A 23,816-nucleotide genomic window follows, 5' to 3' on the forward strand; every position below is an offset into this window, starting at 1 on the left:
GTTTGTTTATAAGATTTTCTATTATTATTGTTAAGAAAAGATACGCAATTATTATTTGTTATACCGTAAGCTTATTTATTATTATAATTAGCCATTTTTTATGCCCTGCCCTCCGTGAGGGGTATGGAGTTTGTAACTACTTGAAGGAGTCATCTGCGGTATGGATATATTCTTGCTCAGCGTAAAATTCTGCGTTGATTTAGATATGTCCGCCCGTCCGTGCGATCGCACGATAACTCAAAAACGAATAATGCAATCGACACCAAACTTTCACAAATTGTTTCTTTTGTACCAAGGACAAACCCTATTGTAATTGGATTAATTCGTACAACGGGTTTGGGTAGCTGCCATACAACTCAAAGAATTTATTTTAAATATTTTAAAAATTAATAAAGGTATAAACTATAAAATTTTGTATACATGTGTTATATTTTACACGTGCTCTAAATAATTTTAATGGGCTTAGCTGCACCGATTTGGGTAGCTGCCATACAATTCCAAAAGCAAATTTTTTATATACGCGGCAAAATAATAAATTCAGATTAATGAAACTTGGCAATCATGTGTCCAATTATAGGTCAGACATATCCGTGAGGTTCCTATAAAATGGTTTCACAGGTTTGAGTAATTGCTATACAACAACGAAAGGTGCAGGGTATAATTCAATCGATTTATACCGACTGAAACGTTTTCACTTGTTTTAAATGTAAATGACATTTCAATTATAAGATTTGACATTATTAAACATTTCGTGAAATAGTTGATTGAGCACTAATCACATAGTATATGGGTAAGTAAGTTAAATTAAATAAGAAGTGCATGCTTTATAATAGAGATTTTTCAATAATGAATGAAGGTAGTGAATAGTTTTCACTATAAGATTTTTATTGTTATATAAAATATGTGTTCAAACCTGCTCAAAAAGAAATTAGAAATTAACTTTACCTTTTAATTTCCTAAATCCTCCCTATATTTCTGTTCCCTTAACAGTATATGGGATTACTTTATAGTTGCAATGCGATAATTGAAATCGTTCTATTATATTTTCGTTTAATTGGCTTAATTTTAATTACAGTTGTACCAACTATAAGTTTTCGATGAAATTTTTTACTCATTACATTCTAAATATTGCATTTTCTAAGAATCTCTAAAAAAAATAAGAATTCTAAATATTTTTCGTTTGATATTTCATTCATTTGCATATTACGCATTTTTTTGGACCATATATGAACTTTTAGCTCTATGGTCTTTTTACAAAAATAACCAGCAATCTTCAAATAAAAGCATTTCAACATTTTCCATCATGCTACTAGATAGATTTTTTTTATAGAATCTGATTGAAAATCCTATAAAACGTAATACAAAACATATTAAATGTTAAAGTCCTTAAATTTTAAAATAATTTAAAGAATTTAAACACTTTAACTTGTTCATTTTTAGATTTTGCTTTTATAGATTAAAGAAATTTTTAAAATTGGTTTCTTGTGGTTTAGTTACTGCTGTGATTTTGTATAAAAGAATTTTTTTTTCTCATTGTATTTTGCAGTATTTGTGCGATATAGAACATTTTCTTTATGGTTAATCCTGTTTATACTTATAGCTACTATTATTGTTGACCTTATTTAATTTTTATTTTGCTTTTAAGTTGGTTGTCTTCAATAATAATAATAATAACATGATGTTTCTCTAGTTTATTTCTTCTACAACCAATAGTATTTATGAGTTGCTACGAGTATATACGTATACATATAAAGAATCTATATGCAATTTATTGTGTTTTAATGCTTTTGTATAAAGAAAATCTCAGCATGAAATGGTTTTTCAATTTTTTTTTTATATTTTATAATCAAATCATATACACTATATGTGGGGCTGTACATTGTTGTTCTTTTAGGTTGTGTTTTCTAATATTGTATGTATATATTATTATGTAGATCTTGTATATAGCGTGTATAATATATTATCGATTTTTAATTTAAACGAGACTAAATTTCTTAATATTAAATAGAAAATTTAAATCTATTGTAGTATACAATAGAGTGTATATTATGTGGGGCGTATTATAATGCTCTTTTTTTATTTACTTTATGCGTATATGTTTTGAAAAACGTGTAAATAGACCAAAAGTAAAATGTGTTTAGAACGTTTTATATACGTGCGAGTATTGTTATTTGTTTTTTTTCTTGTTCTTTTATTCTAGTTGAAACTATAAGAGAAAAGGACTTGAATATTAAAAAAATATTGGAATATTTTATTAAATGTTTGTTTGTTAGAGAAAAGCTTAGATAAAGATATTTTCAAAAATTATTTATTGTTTTATAAACTCTATTATGTACATATAATGAACGTGAACATAATGTTCTAATTCTACTAATTTTCAATTCTTTATAGTTATATATAACGATTTATATAGCGTTAGAAAGTTTGCAATATATATTGGTACACAAGTGGGCTTAAAAAATAGTTTTCTTAAAAAATTTTTTAATTATGTATTGATTTATGATACTGATTATACTGATTTCGATATAGGTGGACTAAATAGCATAAACTTAGTTTTACTAAGTTACTATTTGATTAACAGTTTATAAGTCCTAAACTAACGCCTAAATAACTCTAAATAAAAATTCATGTTGTCATACAAATCAAAATAATTTGAACAATCATAAGACAAGACAACATCGTAAAACCATGAAATTCCTGGATATATGAAAATTCATTCTCATCCTAATAGGCTCACACTATGGAATAAAATGTACATTATCAATAATTTGCAACAGTATATTTGAAAAGGCTATCATAGGGCTTAAAGAGTTCTTTTGGTTATTCATACGTTCTCTCGGAAATACAATCCACATTCGATCTTTAGAAAAATTTCAATAACTCCAATACTTTTATTTAAAAAAAATTAATTATTTAATATTAATTACAATTATTTTTTTAACTTTCGAACATTTTGCTACAAAAAAAAATAGATGACTGAGAGTGCTGCTATCCGTTTAAATAACAATTTGTTTGAAACTTCTAATTATATTCTGGAATGGAAGCTAAATGCAAGAAAATATAGGGATATAAAATTTTTTTTTTTTTGAAATTTTCTTAAAAATTTCTGTATCTCGAAACCCTTGAGATTGTGCACCCATTTCAGAACACGAGTTTTACTTATTTGTAATCCTCCAACGAAGCCAATGGCAAATGGGAGTGATAGGAGTTATAATTTGGCACTATCTGATTGGGGAACACGCCAGGCTTATGGGACGCCGTGCTAACGAACTCTACAGGAGCTTTTGTGAGGAGGAGGAAGAGGAAACAATGGCTCATTTTCTGTGCTCATGCCCAGTTTTGTCATGGAAAAACTGTAGGTTCCTTGAGTAACATTTTTTTTTGTGAATTACGGATCTGGTAATTGAATTACGGAATGCAAATGCCAAGGACTTATACAGATTTATAAATGACTCGGGATGGTTCACGTGAGGTTGGGGACATGGAGATCACAACGGGTTTAAGTGGCCTTGGATGGCTGCCTCTACCTAAACCTAAACCTAATCCTACAAACAATGTTAATATATTGTTATATATTGTTTCTGAATCACTCTGTATTTTGATTAATTTTAATTTAAAAACAGTATTAACAAAAAAAAGGAACAAAAAGTTTATTATTCTTATAATATTTATTTTTTTATTAGTTAAAAATCAAATATTTTTTTTTTTTAAATTAAATTTCAATTAAAATCATTAGAATAATATACATAATAATTATTATACATATTTACAAGAAAAATTATTTTATATGTACATGGAAATTTTCAAATTTATTTTATTAATATTAAATTTTTCATATTACATCTATGTATAATATATAATGTAGAATAAAAAAATATAAAAATTTGATTTGATAAAATTCTAAGAATATTTTAAAAAGTACTTACTATAGCATGATATTTAAATTATTTATATTATATATTACATATTATTATATATATATACATCATTTAAACATTATAAACTGTACAGAGAAATTATCATTTATATGTGTTTAACATAACATGTTTCTGTGGTTTTATAACAGAGCTAAAATATAATAATTGCATTTGGTCTTATATATTTTTAGCACTTTTCCAAAAAAATTTTTGAAAAAAGTGCTTATTAGTTTCACTCTGTCCGTCCGTTCGTCCGTCCGTCCGTCCGTGGACACTTTTTTTGTTTACAAAACTTCTACACCCTTTAAGATAGAAAGCTGAAATTTCATACGTACATAGATCTTCACTAGAAACTTATTTCCGTAGAACAAAATTTTTATCTATCTCCCCCCCTCTAGAAGTTATACCCTCCCAAAACCCTAAAAATGGCCTTTTTTAAATATTTGTTGCAATGAAACCATAAGCATTTTTGAAATTTTGCAAACGCAGAAAGGCAGTGGCTTGCTTCTCCTAGCGCGATATACTATAGTTAAACTTTAAAAAAACAAAATGGCCGTTCAAATTTACCGTTATCTAAAGTCCTTTTTTTCCAAATTTTTGATGTCATTTTTCTTCTAAACCCCAGCCTGTAGAAGCTTGAAATTTTAGGAGCTTTTAAACATTAACAAATAGTTCATTTCGTTAGAAGAAAATTTTTTTCCATCTCCACCCCCTCTCAAGTTATCACCTCTTGAAATTCGTAAAATTTGAATTTTTGACACCTTATATTTCCGAAACCGCAAGCTTTTCCAAATTTTTATAAACGCAAAAAGCTAACGGTAAATTCCATGAAATTAAAAAATATAATTATTTTTCTTAACTCACACAATTAACCCTTAAAATCGAGCATTATGTTAACCCCTTTTTATATTAATTTTTGCTTTATTTCCAACACTGCATATGTGCGTCATCCTAAATATATGCAATTCTAGAAATAGTTTTGTATATGAATGAAAATAATTTTAAATAGTTTGATAGGTATACATAGACTGTTTTTAAAAGCAGAATTTTCACTTGTTGAAGGGAAAAGTGCTACAATACAAACCATTGGTTTGACCCAACTTTATTTAAATTACTTTATATAAATTCAAAATTATTGAAGAAACCATTAAGCAATTAAGGATTTTCATCTTCTATTTTATGTAAAATTATTTTTTTTTTGTGCTTTCTATATTATAGGGAAGAATTCAGACCAAATGCAATAATTTTCTTCTATTACATAGCATATTTTTGATTTGTAATTTTTGATATTTTTTATATTTCCTATTTTATTTAATAGCTATAATTATATTTAATATTTATAATATTGTAATTTTAAATTGAAAAATTTTGAAAAATTTAATTTTATATTATTACACTTATTATACTACATCGTTGTTATTACTATACTTATGGGTTTTGTATTTTCTTTTTGGTAATTAAATTGTAGTTTATTTTATTAAAATAATTGTTTTTATTATTATAATTGAATATTTTATAATATTTAATAGAAATTCAATTAATTAATATATTTTCTTTTAATTTTCAATAACATTTTCAAGTTAATTTTAAAAGATTTTCCAATTAATTAATTTTAATATATATATAATATATATATATATATAGGTATATAACTTAAGGTTATATTCAATTAAAAGTTAATTAAAATTATATTGAACTACATATATATATAAAAAAAATGCTTAAAGATGGAATTTACCATGTCAATTTCTGTTATACGAATATTTTTCCAGCTGACGAAAATATTTTTACATAATTAATTCCTTATTAATTAATTTTTTTTTATGATAGTTGGAAAAATTTTATTTCAACAGTGGCCGTATTAACACTTTTAAATGATATTTGGAAAAAAAAAATTAATTATTTTTGAAATTTTTAATTAATTGTATTTGAATCGTTGCTGCTATTGTGTTCAAATTAAATATGGTTTGCAAGACTTTGTCTTAAATTATATTTTAAGAAATTTTTCAAAAATGTGGTTAATATAGCTCAGTATGATAATTACAATTAGTTGTTGGTAAAGTTGAACAGCCTAGCAGAAATAGATAAACCGACTAATAAGAATTTAAAAAAGAATATTGTATATACGATAAAGTCTCCATATAATGAATACCCATAATCAAACCATAGAGTTTTATTCGTAATATGGAGTTTTTGTTAAATAGAAAATCTTAAACAAAATTCTTCGTCAAGTGGAGATGGCATTATAAAGAGGTTTCTCTGTATATCTAATTCTTTCATCTTAATCTTACAAATTGAGTGATAAATTCATAATATACGAATATAAACATAAACGTTCTTATACGAGTAAATTGAAATTGATTCTTTAAAACATTTTGAGATTTTTAAAGGTAATCTAAGAGCACATTCTGTAAAGTAATTATAATTATTCAAAATATTTTAATAGTGATAAGGAACTCGAATAATTATTAACAATTAATAACATAGTAATTGTTTCAATTGAATATTATTCAAAGTCATAAAGAAAATTTTCAATATAGAATTATATAGCTGATAAAATAAAGTAATTTTTCTTTTCCTAGAATAAACATATTTTAGAGAATGAATAGTACGATTAAACTGTTAATGAAAAGGAATTTAGATATAATTTCAAAAAATAATGGATTTTTTTAAAATCAAATATATTTCAATTAATTTTGCATATTTATAGGGGTATTGAAATGTTTTACCATTGAATTCAATTATGAATAGTCATAGTTAGGCTATTAATAAATTTGTATTGTAAAATTAAGAAAATGCATAATTTTGTAAAACAATAATTTTTAATTAATTTATTATAATATACAGTAGATTAATTATTAAAAATTGAAATTAATATAAAAATTATAATTGGAACAAAAATTAATTCGAACACTAAACTAAATTTTTGCCGAAATTTAGTAGTCTTTTGATTTAATTTATATTAAAAAATAATCAATAATTTTTTCACTTATGAGGCATTTGGAGAGAAAATTACAATTTCCTTGTTGGCTATTCTAGGTACATATGTACTTAAAAATTTTAGAAAATTTTAATTCAGGAAAAAAAATTATAAGATTTTTGGAAAATTTTAATATTTTCCATTTAAAAATATATTTTGGTTTTCGAATTATTCAAGTATGAATTTTAGGGATTAAATTAATTTCCTGTAAATGTTTACATATATATACATATTTGCCTATTTTTTAAAATTTTACATAATTGCAATACATTTGTATAATTTAGAATTGTGTGTATTATTTAAAAAATTACACGCGTTCATTTAAGCATACTTCAAATACTAAACATAATTACTTCAATCAAAATGCCTATTTGTTTATAGGTGTAATTTAAAACTTTTAAAAACTTTCAATATAAATATTAAATACAAATATTTATTAAAAACAAAATATACCAAATTTTAACAATAATTTTTGGAAATTTTAAGTATTTTTTTTTAATGTGTTCGTATTTAATTGCATATTCTTTAGAAAAAAATAAATTTTAAAATATTTCCAAAAGCCGATTACCATAAATTAAAATTATTTTAAAATAAATTTGTATATTGAATTTATACAGGGTGTCTCATATACCTAATTGTACTGCTATATACCATAGCAGGTGCTTATAAGTAGGTGAAACTTTTGTACGAAGATAATATTGACGGCCTAACACATTCTGAGTTACAGGGATTTAAAATCAAACTGGATAGCTTTTTCTACTTTTTAAAATTTTAAGTATAACGCAGTTTCTACTCGTATATCGGATAGATTCATGATTAAATATGGTTAAATTATATAATAACATAATGGCTTTCTCATAAAATATCGACACTAGTTAAAATCTTCCTGGTTTTTAAAATCTTCAGGCCTTCAAAAATTTGAAAAATTTTAAATTTTATTTTAATTGTTTTCTAAGCCCCTATAACTAGGAACCAATTGTTTGATGAATATTATCTCCATTAGTTACCTACGCACGATTCTATACAATGGTATATTGGTAATGCACTTATGTGGGTAAGTGAGTAATGCATAAACACACTGTATGAAATTAAAATATTTTATAAAATAATTGATTTTTAAAAATTTTTGAATCAATTAGATTCCAAATTCAAACCTAATTGATATTTCATATGAAAATAAAATTTAAAAAAAATTTTACAAGTGTACATATGTACTATGATGTGTAGGATGACTAGAATACAGATGAATATTAAAATCTACTTATTCGGTTATGAAGAATTTTTTGGTAAATGAAAAGAAAAAGCTAAAAATTGCTTGAATTGTGTTTAAAATTTGAATATTGAGAAGTTGTGGAAATTCATAAGAAAAAAAATCAATGTATAGAATTTGAAGCTCTATAGATTCAAAGTAGAAAAATTCAAAATTATTCTACATTTGCACTCCTATAATAATTTTCCAAGTTTAATGTTGGAGTTGATGGGTTCTTCTATTTAAGAAATTTATGATATTTTTTATTCAAATATTGGAAATCATTTGATTTTGTATAAAAATTACTTTTTGAATAATCTTCGAATTAGAACAAATCACTACTTTATTCGAATAGAGGACTAGACTGGAGTTTAACATTTTGTGAAAAATTTCAGGATCTCAATTTATTTATTTATTTTTTTTTTTTGGAAAATGAGACCGATTATTTTTATAATGCTCACTAATTTTAAAAAAATTGTTAAAATTAAAAAATTTTTAATATTTTTAAAATAAAAATTAAGAGATTTTCAAAATATTTAACTCAAATTTCCAAATTTTAGGGTAGATTTTCATTATGGCAATAAGAATTTTTTCAAATTGAATGAAAATTAACCTCAATTTGGGTATGATTCTTATTCATTTCTAAAAAAAGTTTATTAAGTAGGTATTGTAAAATTTAAAGTAGAATTTTATATTTGCCATTTGATACATTAAAAATAATAATTAAAATTTTTTATTTAAATTCAAATATTTTTCATTATTCTCTATGTTAAATTTCAATTTATTCTATTACTTTTACATTATAAACTTATATTTAAAATTATAAAGGTACTTAACATTTTATTTTTCGTTCATAATATTAGATTTATTATGGAGTTCTTTGTTGGGATCCAAAAATTTTCTTTTAAAAGAGCAAGTTTTCAAAATATCCATGGGCTGAAAATCAATTTTCATCTGTAAAAAATTAAATAAAATTATATGAAGGTATTATGATATTGTTATTATTTATCTTAATATTGCATGGATATAAAAATATTATTGAGTATATGAAAAAATATAAATTTCCTTCAAGATTTCTCCATTGTAAAACTAATTATGAGTGGCTGTTCAAATACAGCAATGTCATACTATATTGGCAAATTAGAACACACGGAGTCATAACTCAGAAGATTGCCTGAAAGCATATAAACTCAATATATAAATGAATTATTATTTGTCTACTCATTAAGTATATTCATAGTTAACTATGCATTAAGTTTTGTGAAACTGTAAAATACATAGTAGCATACTTAAGAAGCGAACGTCCTGTATATCTGATTATTTTAGTGCAGTAGATTGTATAATTGTGTTGTGACAACCGGGTGACAATACACCTCTACCCATTAATAGTTGGATCAATTGTGCCCCTCGTACTAAGTACAGACATATCGTTTGGTGTATTCTCCCTCTAGCCCATGAGCCGCCAAAAAAATCACCCAGGAACTTATCTCCGCATTGGATCAGAGCTCAAAATTCCAGAAAAAGATACATAAAATTCTCTTTCTCTTCCCTACAGAATTAACAGATGCCATCACCTTAAAACCTCAACTTGAGAAATCGTTTTTCGAGCCAGTAATGCCCACTTAGGAGAATCAGTAATCAGTAAAGATTCTGATTTGGTTCCTGAACCCAATGACTCTTCTTTTTCATAAATTTTTTGTTCTTTCTTTTTTTATCAATAATTTATTGTTCTTTTTATGTTTTTTTACACTCTGCCAATTTTATAATTCGGGTGAAATCAAAAATATTTTTTTTTTTAATTACTCAAATATTAGTCACTCTATAAAATTTCATATGTGTATGTAAATATTTACTTAAAATTTGAAATTTTAATATTTGAAATGAATATAATTTGAAATTCCTGGAATTTATTTTTCATATTTATACCAAATGAAATATTGAAGGCAATAATAAGTAAACATTTCTTTGAAAATAAGAAAATTTTCACATAATATTTAGCAATTTACAATTTACATAAATTTCTTCATAATTTGATATTGCTGTAAGAAATTTTAGAAAATAAAAATAAAAAGGTAATCTAATTAGTTTTGAATTAAGTACCTTTACTGAATTTTCAATTGATATTTTGGTTACATAAGAAATTTTTTGTATACGTGAACAAAATTTTATGGTTTTATTTTTTGGGTCAAATTTTCTAAGAATATTCAAAAATATTAAATAAAATAATGTAGGCGATCAAATGAAAGAATTGGTAAAAAGCAAATTTCCTTGAAAATAAATTTTGTGCTAATAGTTTTATAAGAATTAGAGGCTGTATAACAAATAGAAAAGGATCGAAAATTGGTTTATATCAATTATGAGGTAAGAATCATCTGTCCTGTCATATAGCACCCTCGGGAAATGAATTCAAAAGAAGAGAAGAACTGTCAGAAGTTAAATTCTGTACATCTAGAAATCTGTAAATTTTTGTTCCAAATGAGCTATACACGAACATATTTTTTTTCATTTGAAACTTATTTGAAAAAATTAAGTAAACATTATCTGCTCTGTTAGTGATTAATAATAAAAGACCGTATCTTCCTGAGTTCAAGATATTTTTAAGAGAAATATCAAAGGACTATTTTTAAATTATTTGCTTCTGCTCGTACAGAACAGACAGCGTGATAAAATTAAACTATAAATAACCATTATTCTTTGGAAATTTTCTATTAAGGTAAAAAACCATTTTATTTAATTAAGAGAACGAACCGAAAAATTTGATCATGAAAGAAATTTTATAAGAATTTTTCTAAGAATTAATATGAATTCGTATTAAGATTCTGCTTCGATTTTCCTCATCTCCTAATTGTTCTCAATGGACTGCTATAATTTCAACATAACCCTTTAATTTTACATACAAATCTGAAAATATTTGCTAAAGTAGCTTTTGAATTTTAAATGAACGAATCGGAAAATTGTGAAAAATCATTGTGAACATTTTAATTCATAGTAGTATCTAGTATGGAAATCAAAGATAACATGAAAAATGATAAAATTAGTTGAATAAATATTCCCTGAATAATTATGGGTATTAGAAAATAATTTCGATTATTTAAAAATTCCTTTCTAAATCCTTTTATGATTCATAATATTGCGAATAAACTTATATACTATGGAATAATACTTCCAATAATCCAAAAATTTGCAACATCATGAGAAAATAAGGAATTTTATGAAATGATCTATGCAATTAATATTAAAAATAAAGGTAAGGTGTATGGATTTATGAATGTAGATATAGCTAAGGGTTATCATAATATAAGTACATATAGATATATGTAATTTAAATTTTTTTCTCAAAAAATAATTTAAATTGCTATCAAGCATACTGAAAAAATATGCAAAAACCAATATTAATATGTTTTCAGTTCCAGAAGAACACATATTCAGGGGTGACACTTCGGAAACTTGAAAGACCAACTTATGCACATAACACTTGTTTTTTGGAAAAAAATTAAATATTTTTGATCTAAAATTCAAAAAAATGTGTTATAAGTTTATAACTAAAAAATTTACGCAATTGATTCAATTAAAAGAATGACTCAATTGAAGACTTTACAAGACAATGCCATGTAAGGTTATGCTAGGGTAAGTAGGGCAACGATTATATTTCGCAAAGACCACTGTTGGATTCATAACGATGTCACTTTCCATAACAATCCCCATAAGCATCTAGGTAACATTGTGTTACAATACGATTAAAGTAGGTTTAACGCTTCGTTTGTAAAGCTCGAACGTTCTCGTTTTCGCACCAAAATAATTTAAATACCCCAATTCTCACAGTCTGAAACACCAATTAGTGTTTCCCATGTTTATTCCCGAAATTTTTCCTACCTCCTCCGACTAAGTGTAGGATAGCGGCTCCGCAAGTTCACCAAGTTCTTTTTTTTGTATCCTATACTTTATAATTACCCACAAATATCATTATGATACATCGATTAGATAGTGTTTTTTTATAATGCCGACCAACATACCAACACTAAATATTGAGCAAGCTTGTGATAAAGTTCAAAATATTTGAAAAATATGCAATTACTAGCTTTATGCTTATATATAATTTGCTTTGAGTTTTCTAAAACATGTTGCCTAGAATTCACAAAATCAAATAATGCGAATCAGTTAAATAGTTGAACTATATTGTGTATGAGTATGATTATATAGGGTAAATAGTTATAGCAATGGTATACTAATCTTTGGAAATGGTAAGAAAAGTAACCTTTATTTGACCAATAAAATAGAGCAAAAACTGATTTATGCTGCACTTAATTATAATCAAATTTTTCATAAATTAAGAGCATGTATGTTTGCTTTTTTTATAAAAGTGCAAAATGTAAAATGTTAAAAGAAACTGTTGATTAAGGTTAATTTTTTCTATTCTAAATTTTCCAAGAAATATTAATAAAGATTCAAAATTTGCTGACTTTACAAATGAAAAAAAAATTGTTTGTTGAAAAAATAAATATGCTAAAAATATGCTAAACATGTACCAGTGAGTGAATTTTTTAAAAGTACATTATTAAAATGGTAAAACTAGACACAGACGTGTGGGTTGTATTAAGAAAATTTGAAGAATGACGAGTTGTAGAGGTGGGTATTAAATAACTATAAAATTTTGTTATCTAAAACTATTTCTTATATGTGTTTAACAACTTATATGAAATGACTTTGCAAAATTATTGGGATATAGAAAACAACATCGTTTCTATAAGAGGAATAGGTGAGTTGGCATATTTAACTTTACATTTGTATCTTAATTCCGTTTCGTAGATTATTTTAAAAATTGATATTTTAAGTAGCCTTTAGTTCTTCTATAACAAGAAGATTCTAATACTATTTATGTTTTGAGTTGATTCGATTTAAAAGTGTAAAATCTTTAAAAATTTCATTTTGAACGGGTCTCATGGAACAACAACATTTATTTTAATAATAGTGTTTTCTCATATTTAGATTCCAGTTATGTAACCCCTTCCATATAAGTTGTGTTCCAATTTTATAAAATTTTAAATAAAAATTTTCTCAAAATACATTTCCATGTTTGAAGTCTCTATTGCACATATTACAACAATGTTCATTGAAAAAATTTCAATTTTAGGGGAGTGACAGTGAAAGTGTAAAAAAAAAAATGAAATTCATTTATTTCTCTTCAATTACACCGTTTTTTTTTCGAAAAATTTTTCAGGGATAAAATAAATTACTTTTCTACAAACGCACATATATGTACATGAATTTTCAAATATACGGGAAGGAAATTAATATAAAAAATATTTCTAGCAGTAAAATATAGCATCCTCAATAGAAAAATTTAAAAAACAAAAAAAAGAAAATTTAATAAACACACCCTAATAACACGTTCATGAACATGTTAGCGAAATATGCTAATATTTTTTAATGCTTTGTAAATGCAAAAAAAAAAACTCAAAGGAAAAGAGACCTTTTGAGGTATAGGATAGGTTAGCACTGTATGCAAAATTTGTATGTATGTAGATTTATGAGATAAATCGAACACGGTATTACATCAGATGTCCTGATTATTAAAGTGAATTTGTTATATGTCTATTAGATTTTGAATTACAGTGATTTCTAAATTTTAAATAGCATTTTATTTGCTAAATTTTTGCAGAATTTATGTATTTACTTGCATCTAATATTAATTACAATCTCAGATAACAGAGTCAATTTGGTTTTTTCAATATTTACGTAGTTAGCTATACAATTTTTTTTTTTTTTTTTTTTTTCAATGTTTTATTTTATTTCGGCTATACAATTTAATTTATAAAAAATTAAATTTGAAAAAAAATTGCATACTTTTGGGGGATCATATGAAAATTTCTTAAGAATTATCTAGTGTTCCATGATTTAATATAATTCAAATTCTGCTCTATTTATTAAGTCACAACATAAACAATTCAATTAGTTTCTCAATATATGATTGATTATTAGAGCTTCTTCCAAAAAAAAAAATTGGAAGTGAAAAGATGCTTGTTAGTTTCGCTGTATTCGTCCGGTTAGTTTCGCTCTATTCATTTTATAAAATTCCTACACTATTATAGATAGAAAACTGAAATATACAAATAGGTCTTTGCTAGAAAGCTATTTCCGCAAAGAAAGAGGAGGTCTTTTGTAAAATTTTCAATATAGAGGAGTTAAACTTCAATCATAACATAAAAATTTAATAAGTATGAAGAAAATGCTTATGTATGAGAAATTTTAAGAATGACTTTACATTAAAAATAATCCTTTCACGATCAAATTATTTTTGGAAAATATTTTGCAATTGTCTCTTCGAAACAATGAAAATTTAAAGTACAAATATGTATTGCACTCCTGCCTTGCAACAGAGATTATTTGCGAATATGGCGTGGAAATGAATTGCTTGAAATCATTACACTGTATATATCACAAAATACATTGTACTGAAAACTCTATTATCTTCTCATCTTAAAAATTGAGATGTATGCGAACAATTTAGAACACACATACACCCTATATACCAATAATATTGTGTTTGCATAGATCATTTAAATTTTGTTACAAATAAATTGAAAAGTTAAATCATATAGATTCCCAGAAATTCCTTTAAAAAAAAGCATATAAGTTTCTTCTTCATTTAATTTTTATGTATATAAAATAAGCTATAAATATATTAGATTTTAAAATAAATCAAAATTTCAATGATATTTATATATAAGATTGATTATATAATTTTTGTTAGGATTACGGATAACAAATAGTATTTTTGTCCCAAATATAATGTGATAAAAATTTGATTTATTTAATATTAAGATTTCAAGTAGAAAATAATAAATGAAGGTCTACGAGCAGTAAAAATTTTCTTGTTTTTTAGCACTTTTCCAAAAATTTTTTGAAAAAAAGTGCTTATTAGTTTCACTCTGTCCGTCCGTCCGTCCGTCCGTCGGTCCGTGTGTCTGTTTACAAAACTTCTACACCCTTGAAGATAGAAAGCTGAAATTTTATATGTACATAGATCTTTACTAGAAACATATTTCTGTAGAACAAAATTTTTACCTATCTCCTCCCCTCTAGAAGTTATACCCCCCCAAAACCCTAAAAATGGCCTTTTTTAACTATTTGTTGCAATGAAACCATAAGCATTTTTGAAATTTTACAAACGCAGAAAAGCAGCGGCTTGCTTCCCCTAGCGCGGCATACTATATTTGAACTTTAGAAAAACAAAATGGCCGTTCAAATTTACCGTTATCTAAAGTCCGTTTTTTGCAAATTTTTGATGTCGTTTTTTTTCCAAACTACAGCCTGTAGAAGCTTGAAATTTTAGTAGCTTTTAGACATTATCAAATAGTTTATTTCGATAGAAGAAAATTTTTTTCCATCTCCACCCCCTCTCAAGTTATCGCCTCTTGAAATTTGTAAAATTTGAATTTTTGACACCTTATATTTCCGAAACCGCAAGCTTTTTCAAATTTCTATTAACGCAGAAAGTTAACGGTAAATTCCATGAAATTAAAAAATATAATTATTTTTCTTAACTCACAAAATTAAACCTTAAAATCGAGCATTATGTTAACCCCACTTTATATTAATTTTTGCTTTATTTCAAAGACTGCATAAATCATTCATCCTAAATATATGCAACCCTAGAAATAGTTTTGTATATGAATGAAAATAATTTTAATAGTGTGATAGGTACATAGACTACATAGACTGTATTTAAAAGCAAAATTTTCATTTGTTGAAGGGAAAAGTGCTACAATACAAACCATTGGTTTGACCCAACTTTATTTTGTGCAGAATCAAATTATTTATATAAAAACAAAATCTTGTTAAAATTTCATTTACTACTATAAATTTTTTTGAGTAATGTGAATATGAGGCGTAGATTTATTTTCAAATTGCAAAATAAGATTCAATTTTTAATTTTTTCCCTTAAATTTAATCTAAATTTTTAAGTTTTATGTTCGAAAATTGCATACCAATTTATAAAGCTTAAAAATACGAGGCTGATAGTAATTATTAAACCCCTCTTGCCAACTTCTCCACAATACTGAGTAACAGATACTTTTACACACGATACTGAGTAACAGAGCATGTATTGAGTAACGGATCATGTATTGAGTAACGGAATATGTGAGAGGAAAATATAGTAAATAGTAATGTGAGAGGGAAATATAGGGAAGCAACAATTGCAAAAGAAAAGCGGAAGGTGTAAAATTTACTACTACCACGTTATCGATTAACGTTTTAATAAACTTTCTTCTTGGCTGTCGAGAATTAAAAAATTTTAAAGAATCCCTCTTTTGTTAGTCTATTGTAAAGCTTTTAAGCGTATAATGGCATATAATTAGAGTCAAAATGAATGAAAGTTATTATACTCGATTTCCGGAAAAATTTTGGGCTAATTTTAATAATATTCTAAGAAATCTTTAAGGTTACATATATAAGTTTATAAATAGAATCACATCTGGAACGTGGTTGAAATTGGAAAACAATGCTGTTAATACATAATTTCATTATATGATTAGCAAATACCGAGCTTATGCAGCACTAATTTAATAATATTAAAGGTTAATGGTAAGGTCAACATATACCGAGCTAATGCAGTAACAATTTAATAATATTAAGGTATAGTATTTGACTCAAGTATTGATTTTTTAATAATCAAGACATTGCGTCTTATGCCAAGTGTTTTTATAAGCCAATTAAATTTCACAAATCATTACCTAAATAATATATGATCCATTTTGAGAATATTAATTTGACAGAACAAAAATTTATTATCCTTTGCTTTGAACTCCTCACTCATAGATATTTAATAAAATTTAAAAAAAAATTTTTCAGTTCTTAAATTATACTTAATTTTTTTTTTCTATTTCTATTTTCTTCTCACCTAAAATGGTAATAACCATCTATCAAAAAAATTCACATCACAAATAATTTATTATTATTTTCTTTCCCGTAGATTATTATACACAATTTGTGCAGTATTGTATACATAAAAATTTATAACACTGTACATGTACATATACATATGTATGTTATTAAATTTTACTACATTCTGTTGTTGAATTTTCATGATGATGTTGTTGATGATGATGATTATTATTACCAAAAGTGAAATTTTTACATGAATCAATTATTAATCCTCTAAATTGTACTTGCTTCTTACTTGATGATGTTGTTGGACTACATATTATAACATTTATTTGTTCATCATCTTTATTTGGTTTACTATTACATATTGTTATGAAACCTTCTTCATCATAATCTGGAATCATATTTGAAAAAAGAATTTATAAATTTTTAAATAATAATGAAATATAAGAAATTTTGGATTGTAAGGAGTTTGGAGGTTTGGGGAAGTAAATGTTTTTTGGTTTGAAATTCTTTAAAATATTTTCAATTTTAACTTACTCTGGTCTGTTGCTTGGGATGGTTCTTCTGGTATTATTGGAAAATTTGTATGCTTAGAATTTTTTGGACTTATTGATTCTTTTCTTTTATTTATATTTGATAGACAGTCTCCATTGGCTGATGCTTGAGGTAGTATATATGTATCATTAATTTCTAAAAGCTATAAATAGAGAGAACAGAATAAAATTGAATTAGAAATGATTAGAAGATTAAAATAATGCAGGTAATTTTAATTGAAGATATCAACAACATGAAGATTTCAGATTTGTACAAGCGGAGTAACAGTGCATTGCGACCACGTATAAGAATATATTGTCCTCCCTCCTCACACCCCTGAGTACCAGGTATGCTCTGCAATACACGCTCAAGACCCACTGTCCTGATAAGTTCAAGCAAATTATGAGGCCTAGAAAACCGTTTTTCCGTTGTCGTGAAAGCAAAACCCCCGCAGTATTCCCCTTCCCTTATGGGTGGGAACATCACTTTCCCTCAGAAGATGGACTGAGGTCTTTTCATCCACCCCACAGAATCTGAAAGTGCCTTTGAATATACCCTTCTTAAAACGCTTCCGGTCATAATCTCCAAGAAGCTCTTTAGCTTGCCGCAACCTCAGAACACTTCTCCAGCGCTCAAAATTGCCTCCACTCTGATTCCTTTCTTATTAACAACACAAAAGTATGTTATTAGTTTTGAATATGAGAACTGTAACTTAGGACAGTAAGACATTTTTTGCTGTTTATCTTATCTATGCCGTTTTTGGCGATCAACTCATTGAAATGTCAAAAGGGACAAGCAAAAATTGAATATTAAATATTATTTTTCAAATCTTACATTACTTCCATCATTTAAGTTATCAGATTATTTTAGATTTCAAACGAAAGCTTGGAATACCTTGCACAAGTGCGCTTCATAACATTATTTATGGTTTGATGGTATTTCGGCGCATCTTCGCTATAATATTCCTAAATTTAATTACTAAAATTTCAAATTTATAGTTAGGAATTTTTCTATTACTAAAAAATATAGCTCTGGAGACGGAAATGGAGAGTGTTTTTAAATTGATTTTCTGTCGGTACTGTAATATTTATACATAAGATTTGAAATATTTCAATTTAATGATAGCTTCCTTAATTGAATTCAATATTCTTCAACATTCGTACACAGAACTCATCAATTTATTCAATCCCATATAACATGTTCCATTAATATTTAACAAATTAGTATGTATATAAATATTTTTTGCCTTTTTCTTCAGTTTTCATCGGAAATCAAAATATTTTTGTTTAAATTTTACAAAATCCGGCAAAAGAAAATAAATACATTTTTTGTTTTTCCAAAGAATTTTGGTAAAATTTTCATATTGTGAATACAAAAAAATATTTTTTTTTTTAAAATTCCAATAAATTTTGTTCAGGAGGTGGAAAAATATTGAATTTTTTTTATAAAATTCACCATTACAACTATAAAATTTAAGAAATTTTTTTGTTTCCATTTCTTATTTTTATTGGAATAATAAGAATGCGGAACGCATTTTGTCATAACTCAAGTTTTTCAATATGGTCTTCCTTTATTATAATACATAAATTTTGTACAGTTTACTTACTCAGTATAGTCAGAGTTCAGAGGGTATATTTTGAGATTGCTCTCAACTGAATCATACTGAAATTATGTACTTGCATTTGGCTTCCCTTAAAATCAATAAATATCGTAATAATTTTTTGTATTATTTTTATTCTTATTCATGAATGCTTATTTGAATCTATATAAAAGGATATTTTACTGTTTGTAGTCCTATATATCGTAAATAAATATTCCTATACCATACCACACATTTCCTTTCAAAACCTATAATTCACAATATGAATCACTTGAATATTTAAATAGTTTAACATGTTTTTTTCCACTTTTGCACCCATTTACAAATATCAAGTATTTTAGTGCAAACATATGGTGCACGATTCTTAACATCATGAAAATTCTAACAAATTTTACAAAATTGTTAATTTTTTTTAAGTTTTCCCACAATATATTTATGTTCGTATATTATATATGTATTGGTATATATAGGTGTACATACTTTTGATTGCTTTTTCCTGTATCCTCTGCCACATTTATATTCCTGATATTGCGATATCACACATAACAAGCAATAAATCTGTAAAAAAAGGAGAGAAAACAAAAAATAACACAATCAGAAAAAATCGATAAGTATTCAATTGAAAATAATGTTAAATATATAAAAGAAAAAAAAAAAAACAAAAAAATGGAAAAGGAAGTAAAAAAATTTTTCATTTTTGCATAAAGAAACAATTTCCGAATACTTGACTTTAAAATCACTTGTATATTTAAATTTTTCATAGCCCCCATATGGTACACTGTATACCTACCATATTGTATATACATACATTTTTATTTTTAACCGAATTCTATAGAAATAAAGTCTGCTTTATTTTTTAGCATATTTTATAAAAAATTTTTGCAAAAAAAATGTCCTTATTACTTTGATTCTATTAGCTAATAAGTCAATTTTTTCGTACAAAACTTACACAATCTTGGAGAGAGGGATTTGAAAAATTATATTAGAATTAAGGAAATATTATTTCCATATAGAACATTATTTTCTGGCCACCTACTCTAGAAATTTAAATTTTTAAAGAAATTTTTAATTTCGTGAAAATATAAAATGGCTATTGTTTTTGGTCACATACTGTTTCTAAACAATAGCCATTTTATAAATTCGTCGAAATTTTATTCAGTTAATTTAAAAAATCTTAAGCAAATATCAGGATATTTGGAATTGCCCTTGGATTCATGAAAGTATTTTTTTATTTAATTTTTGGACTCGTTTGTTTTCCACATTGCAACTCGGATGAGTTCAAAATTTTTGAACTCATCACCTTTTTAAAATTGTTAATATATTTAATTTGCTATTCCGAACATTTCTTTGTATCTTCTTATCTTTTCCTAGCTCTTCTTGATTATAATTCCCAAAATTTAAGTACATCAAATTTCTTTCTAAATTTATGCATAATGGCAATACGAAATTTATTTCCTTAGTTAGAATATTGTTTTAATTAAGTGAACAGCAATCTTAATAAATACAAGTTAATATAGATTTAAATTGTTAAAACGAAATTTGATCTTTTATAAACCTTGCATTTCAAAACATTAAATAACTTTTTTTTAGTTTAAATATAAACAAGTAAAAATGTTTCAGTCTAACTTAACCGATTGAATTATACCCTACAGCTTGACAATCTGTAAGTTTGTTTGTTAATACAGTTAAAATGTGTCACTTAATAATAATGATAATTTGTAGGTTAATACAGTTAAGATGTATCAAGCCATTCCACAAGAACTCAAGGACAAATTTCAGCTATAATTAGATAAATGATTGCCAATGCACATACCCGAAAACGTTACGATATTCCATTAAAATTTTCGAAATCTGTTATATGAAAAGATTCAGTTGGACGCAAATTTACAAAAATTTCATCATTTAATATCTCTATTATTTTTTAAAATATATAAAAAAATCAGTAATAGCAGCCTTTCTAGCCAGATAAAATTTTTCAGGAATATTTGCTTTATTCGTTTTTGGAGTTATTGTGCGATAGAACGGACGGGCATGCTTTAATCGCAGAGCTGAATTTTTACGCTGAGGATGAATGTATACACACACAGACCCGGTTCTGTGTGGTTCGCATTTAAAGCAATGAACAATATGAAATAAATATTCTCCATTGCATATAATAACTGCGCTCCTTTTTTATGGTGCTAACTGCATATGATGACTCAGATCTGATACTGTATACATACATAAGCAAATTCATACCGTGGGTAGACGAGACGTGGTTAAAAACTTCATAACAAAATTATTATAACCTTCTTTAAAGTGTAGGGTATATTAAAATAATCACAATTTTTGAGGGCAACATTATAAATTTTGATGACATTTTTTTTTTGATTTCAAGGATTTGATAAAATATTTATGCTAAAATAGAATAATTATTATTTGATTTTATATTGCGTAAATAAAGACCCTCAAGGGTATTCTTCTATTCAGTTTTTTACTTGTTAATTTATTAAGAAAAACAAAAATAAAATAAACCTTTAAATAAAAATTTTTCATTTTTACCAAATCAAAAAAAAAAATTTCTTTCCTGAAATTAATTCATTTGGAAAACGATATTTTCTCTATGGAAATGTGAAAAATTCTCAACAATTTAAATTTTCTTTAATATTAAATTTAAAATGTAACATAGAATGATGTAGAAAAATGTTTTACGTCAAAAGGATTTAATTCTATAAAATATTATCCAATATGTTATCGTTTATATAATAAGGATAACAGGACGAAAAGTTGAAATACAATATTTTTACGTAAAATAGATTTAAAAGTTTACAAAATATTTGAAACTGTCCGATTAAAATGTAATAATTTTTGGAATTGAGATAGATGATAGTTTACATGTTTTAAAGAAATTGTAATGATTAAAGTATTAGAAGGTTATGTTAAGAGAGATTTGCGGAAAAATTTTATATTTTAGCCGAAGTTATGTTATAGTCAGAAATTTGTGGTATTTAAGAAATTAAATGCATACATACAATATAGAATAATACCAATATGAGAAATTTATCGTAGATAGTAGCTACAAATATTTAAAATAATTTTTCAAAAGAGGACGTGTATGTTCGCTTATTACTACATTCAATGTATGCTGAACCTATCTCTGCAGTTGTGTTATCGTATTTTACAAATAAATTCAAAAAATTTGAAGTGTAATAGTTAAGTGTTACCTAGAAATTACAAAAAATATCTCATATAGAAATCTTTCATTTTTGTGTTGCAATTGTATTGGAATAATTAAAAAAATTGTATTTCCAATAATATTCGCCTATGAAATATATTGATATTTGCTTACTTAAATTCAATAATATTGTTGTACAATGAATTTCATGTTTAATTCAATTAGTAAATGCTTGAACGGTGAAGAGTCCTGTTGCATTAATTCGATGAGATGTTGAATATTGCTACTCGTATCCAACAAAAATTTGATTTTTTATAAAAAATATTCACTAGGATTAAGTATATGGGCTATAAATAAGAAATTGATATAATTGTGAAAGCAATATTAAGAGAAATAAATATGAAAAATCGCCATAATTTTTCATTTAAAAAAGATATTTTTCATTAATTGCAAAGCGAAAAGAGAAAAGCTTACAGTTGCAGACTCGATTTTTAATTCAGTTTTTTCCAATTTTGAATTCGATACTGACACTGGTTATAAAATTCTCAATTTAAAATAAATTTTTATAGTTTTCGACTGCGATAACAACATTCACTCCAGAAATTAGAAAATTTTAAAACTTTGACTCTACATACTTATGGTATATGAAATTTAAAATGTCTCGCTCTTTAACAGTTAACAGTTAACATTTAATCTATTTGCTAAAATTTTAGTAGCACTCTATTAGGATTAGGAATTTCAGAAAAAAAATTGCAATAAAATTTTCCTATGATTGAAAAAACTCAATGATATTACGTGAGTTTAAGAAAATCCATAACGCTTGGAATCATAGTACAGCATCCTAACATTGAATCTTTTTATTGATTTGCTTTGCAAATTTGCACTTCTTCATACAAAATTTTACAAATTGATTCTATATTGCTCTTAAGTAAAATAAGTTCAACGTATAAAGTTCTTAAAAATTTTTTGTTAAAAAATTCAGCGTTTGCAACAATTAGTCCTTATGTCTGTTTGCACATATAAATATTTTATATGTGTGCGCTTGATTGTTTTAACTCAGATTTTCCAAATCATTATAAAATATTTTATTTTTATATTATTATTACATCTAAAATCCATCAAAATTTGAAACTAAACCCTTTAAAATGATTTTCAACTCAACATGAACACAAAATGCAATAATATGAAAAGTTTTTCATATTAAAATATTTTGCAAAGTTGTTACAAAACTTACAAGTACATTATAATAAAAGAATCTGAGTTTTATATCAGTTTTACTTAAAATAATTTAAAATTATTTAAACGATATCCTTTTTGATTTCACTATATTTGTCTAGATATGAGAAACTTGGAAAACTTTATATTTGAATTGTATACAATAAAATTTTTTGATTTAATACGAAAACTTTGTATGATAAAACGGAAATTGGTTGATTCATTAAAAAATTTAAGACGGAAATTGAAAATGTTATAATCATATATAAGGATATACT

At 25.3% G+C, this 23,816-nt stretch overlaps 1 protein-coding gene across 1 annotated transcript in view; it reads right to left on the reverse strand.

The window, feature by feature from the left end:
• Positions 1 to 3,432: 3,432 nt before the first annotated feature.
• The window catches only part of LOC129608960 (uncharacterized), a 37,439-nt gene continuing 17,055 nt past the window's right edge, over positions 3,433 to 23,816 (reverse strand). Inside the window, exons 5-8 of the mRNA XM_055520766.1 lie at positions 19,650 to 19,727; positions 17,573 to 17,732; positions 17,268 to 17,426; positions 3,433 to 3,545 (exon numbers count right to left, since the gene is read on the reverse strand). Coding sequence (XP_055376741.1) covers positions 3,433 to 3,545; positions 17,268 to 17,426; positions 17,573 to 17,732; positions 19,650 to 19,727 — 510 coding nt within the window. The remainder of the gene's footprint in view (positions 3,546 to 17,267; positions 17,427 to 17,572; positions 17,733 to 19,649; positions 19,728 to 23,816) is intronic.

The sequence above is a fragment of the Condylostylus longicornis genome, unplaced genomic scaffold (assembly GCF_029603195.1).
Source record: "Condylostylus longicornis isolate FDR11 unplaced genomic scaffold, ASM2960319v2 ptg000038l, whole genome shotgun sequence".
NCBI classification, from domain to species: Eukaryota; Metazoa; Arthropoda; class Insecta; order Diptera; family Dolichopodidae; genus Condylostylus; species Condylostylus longicornis.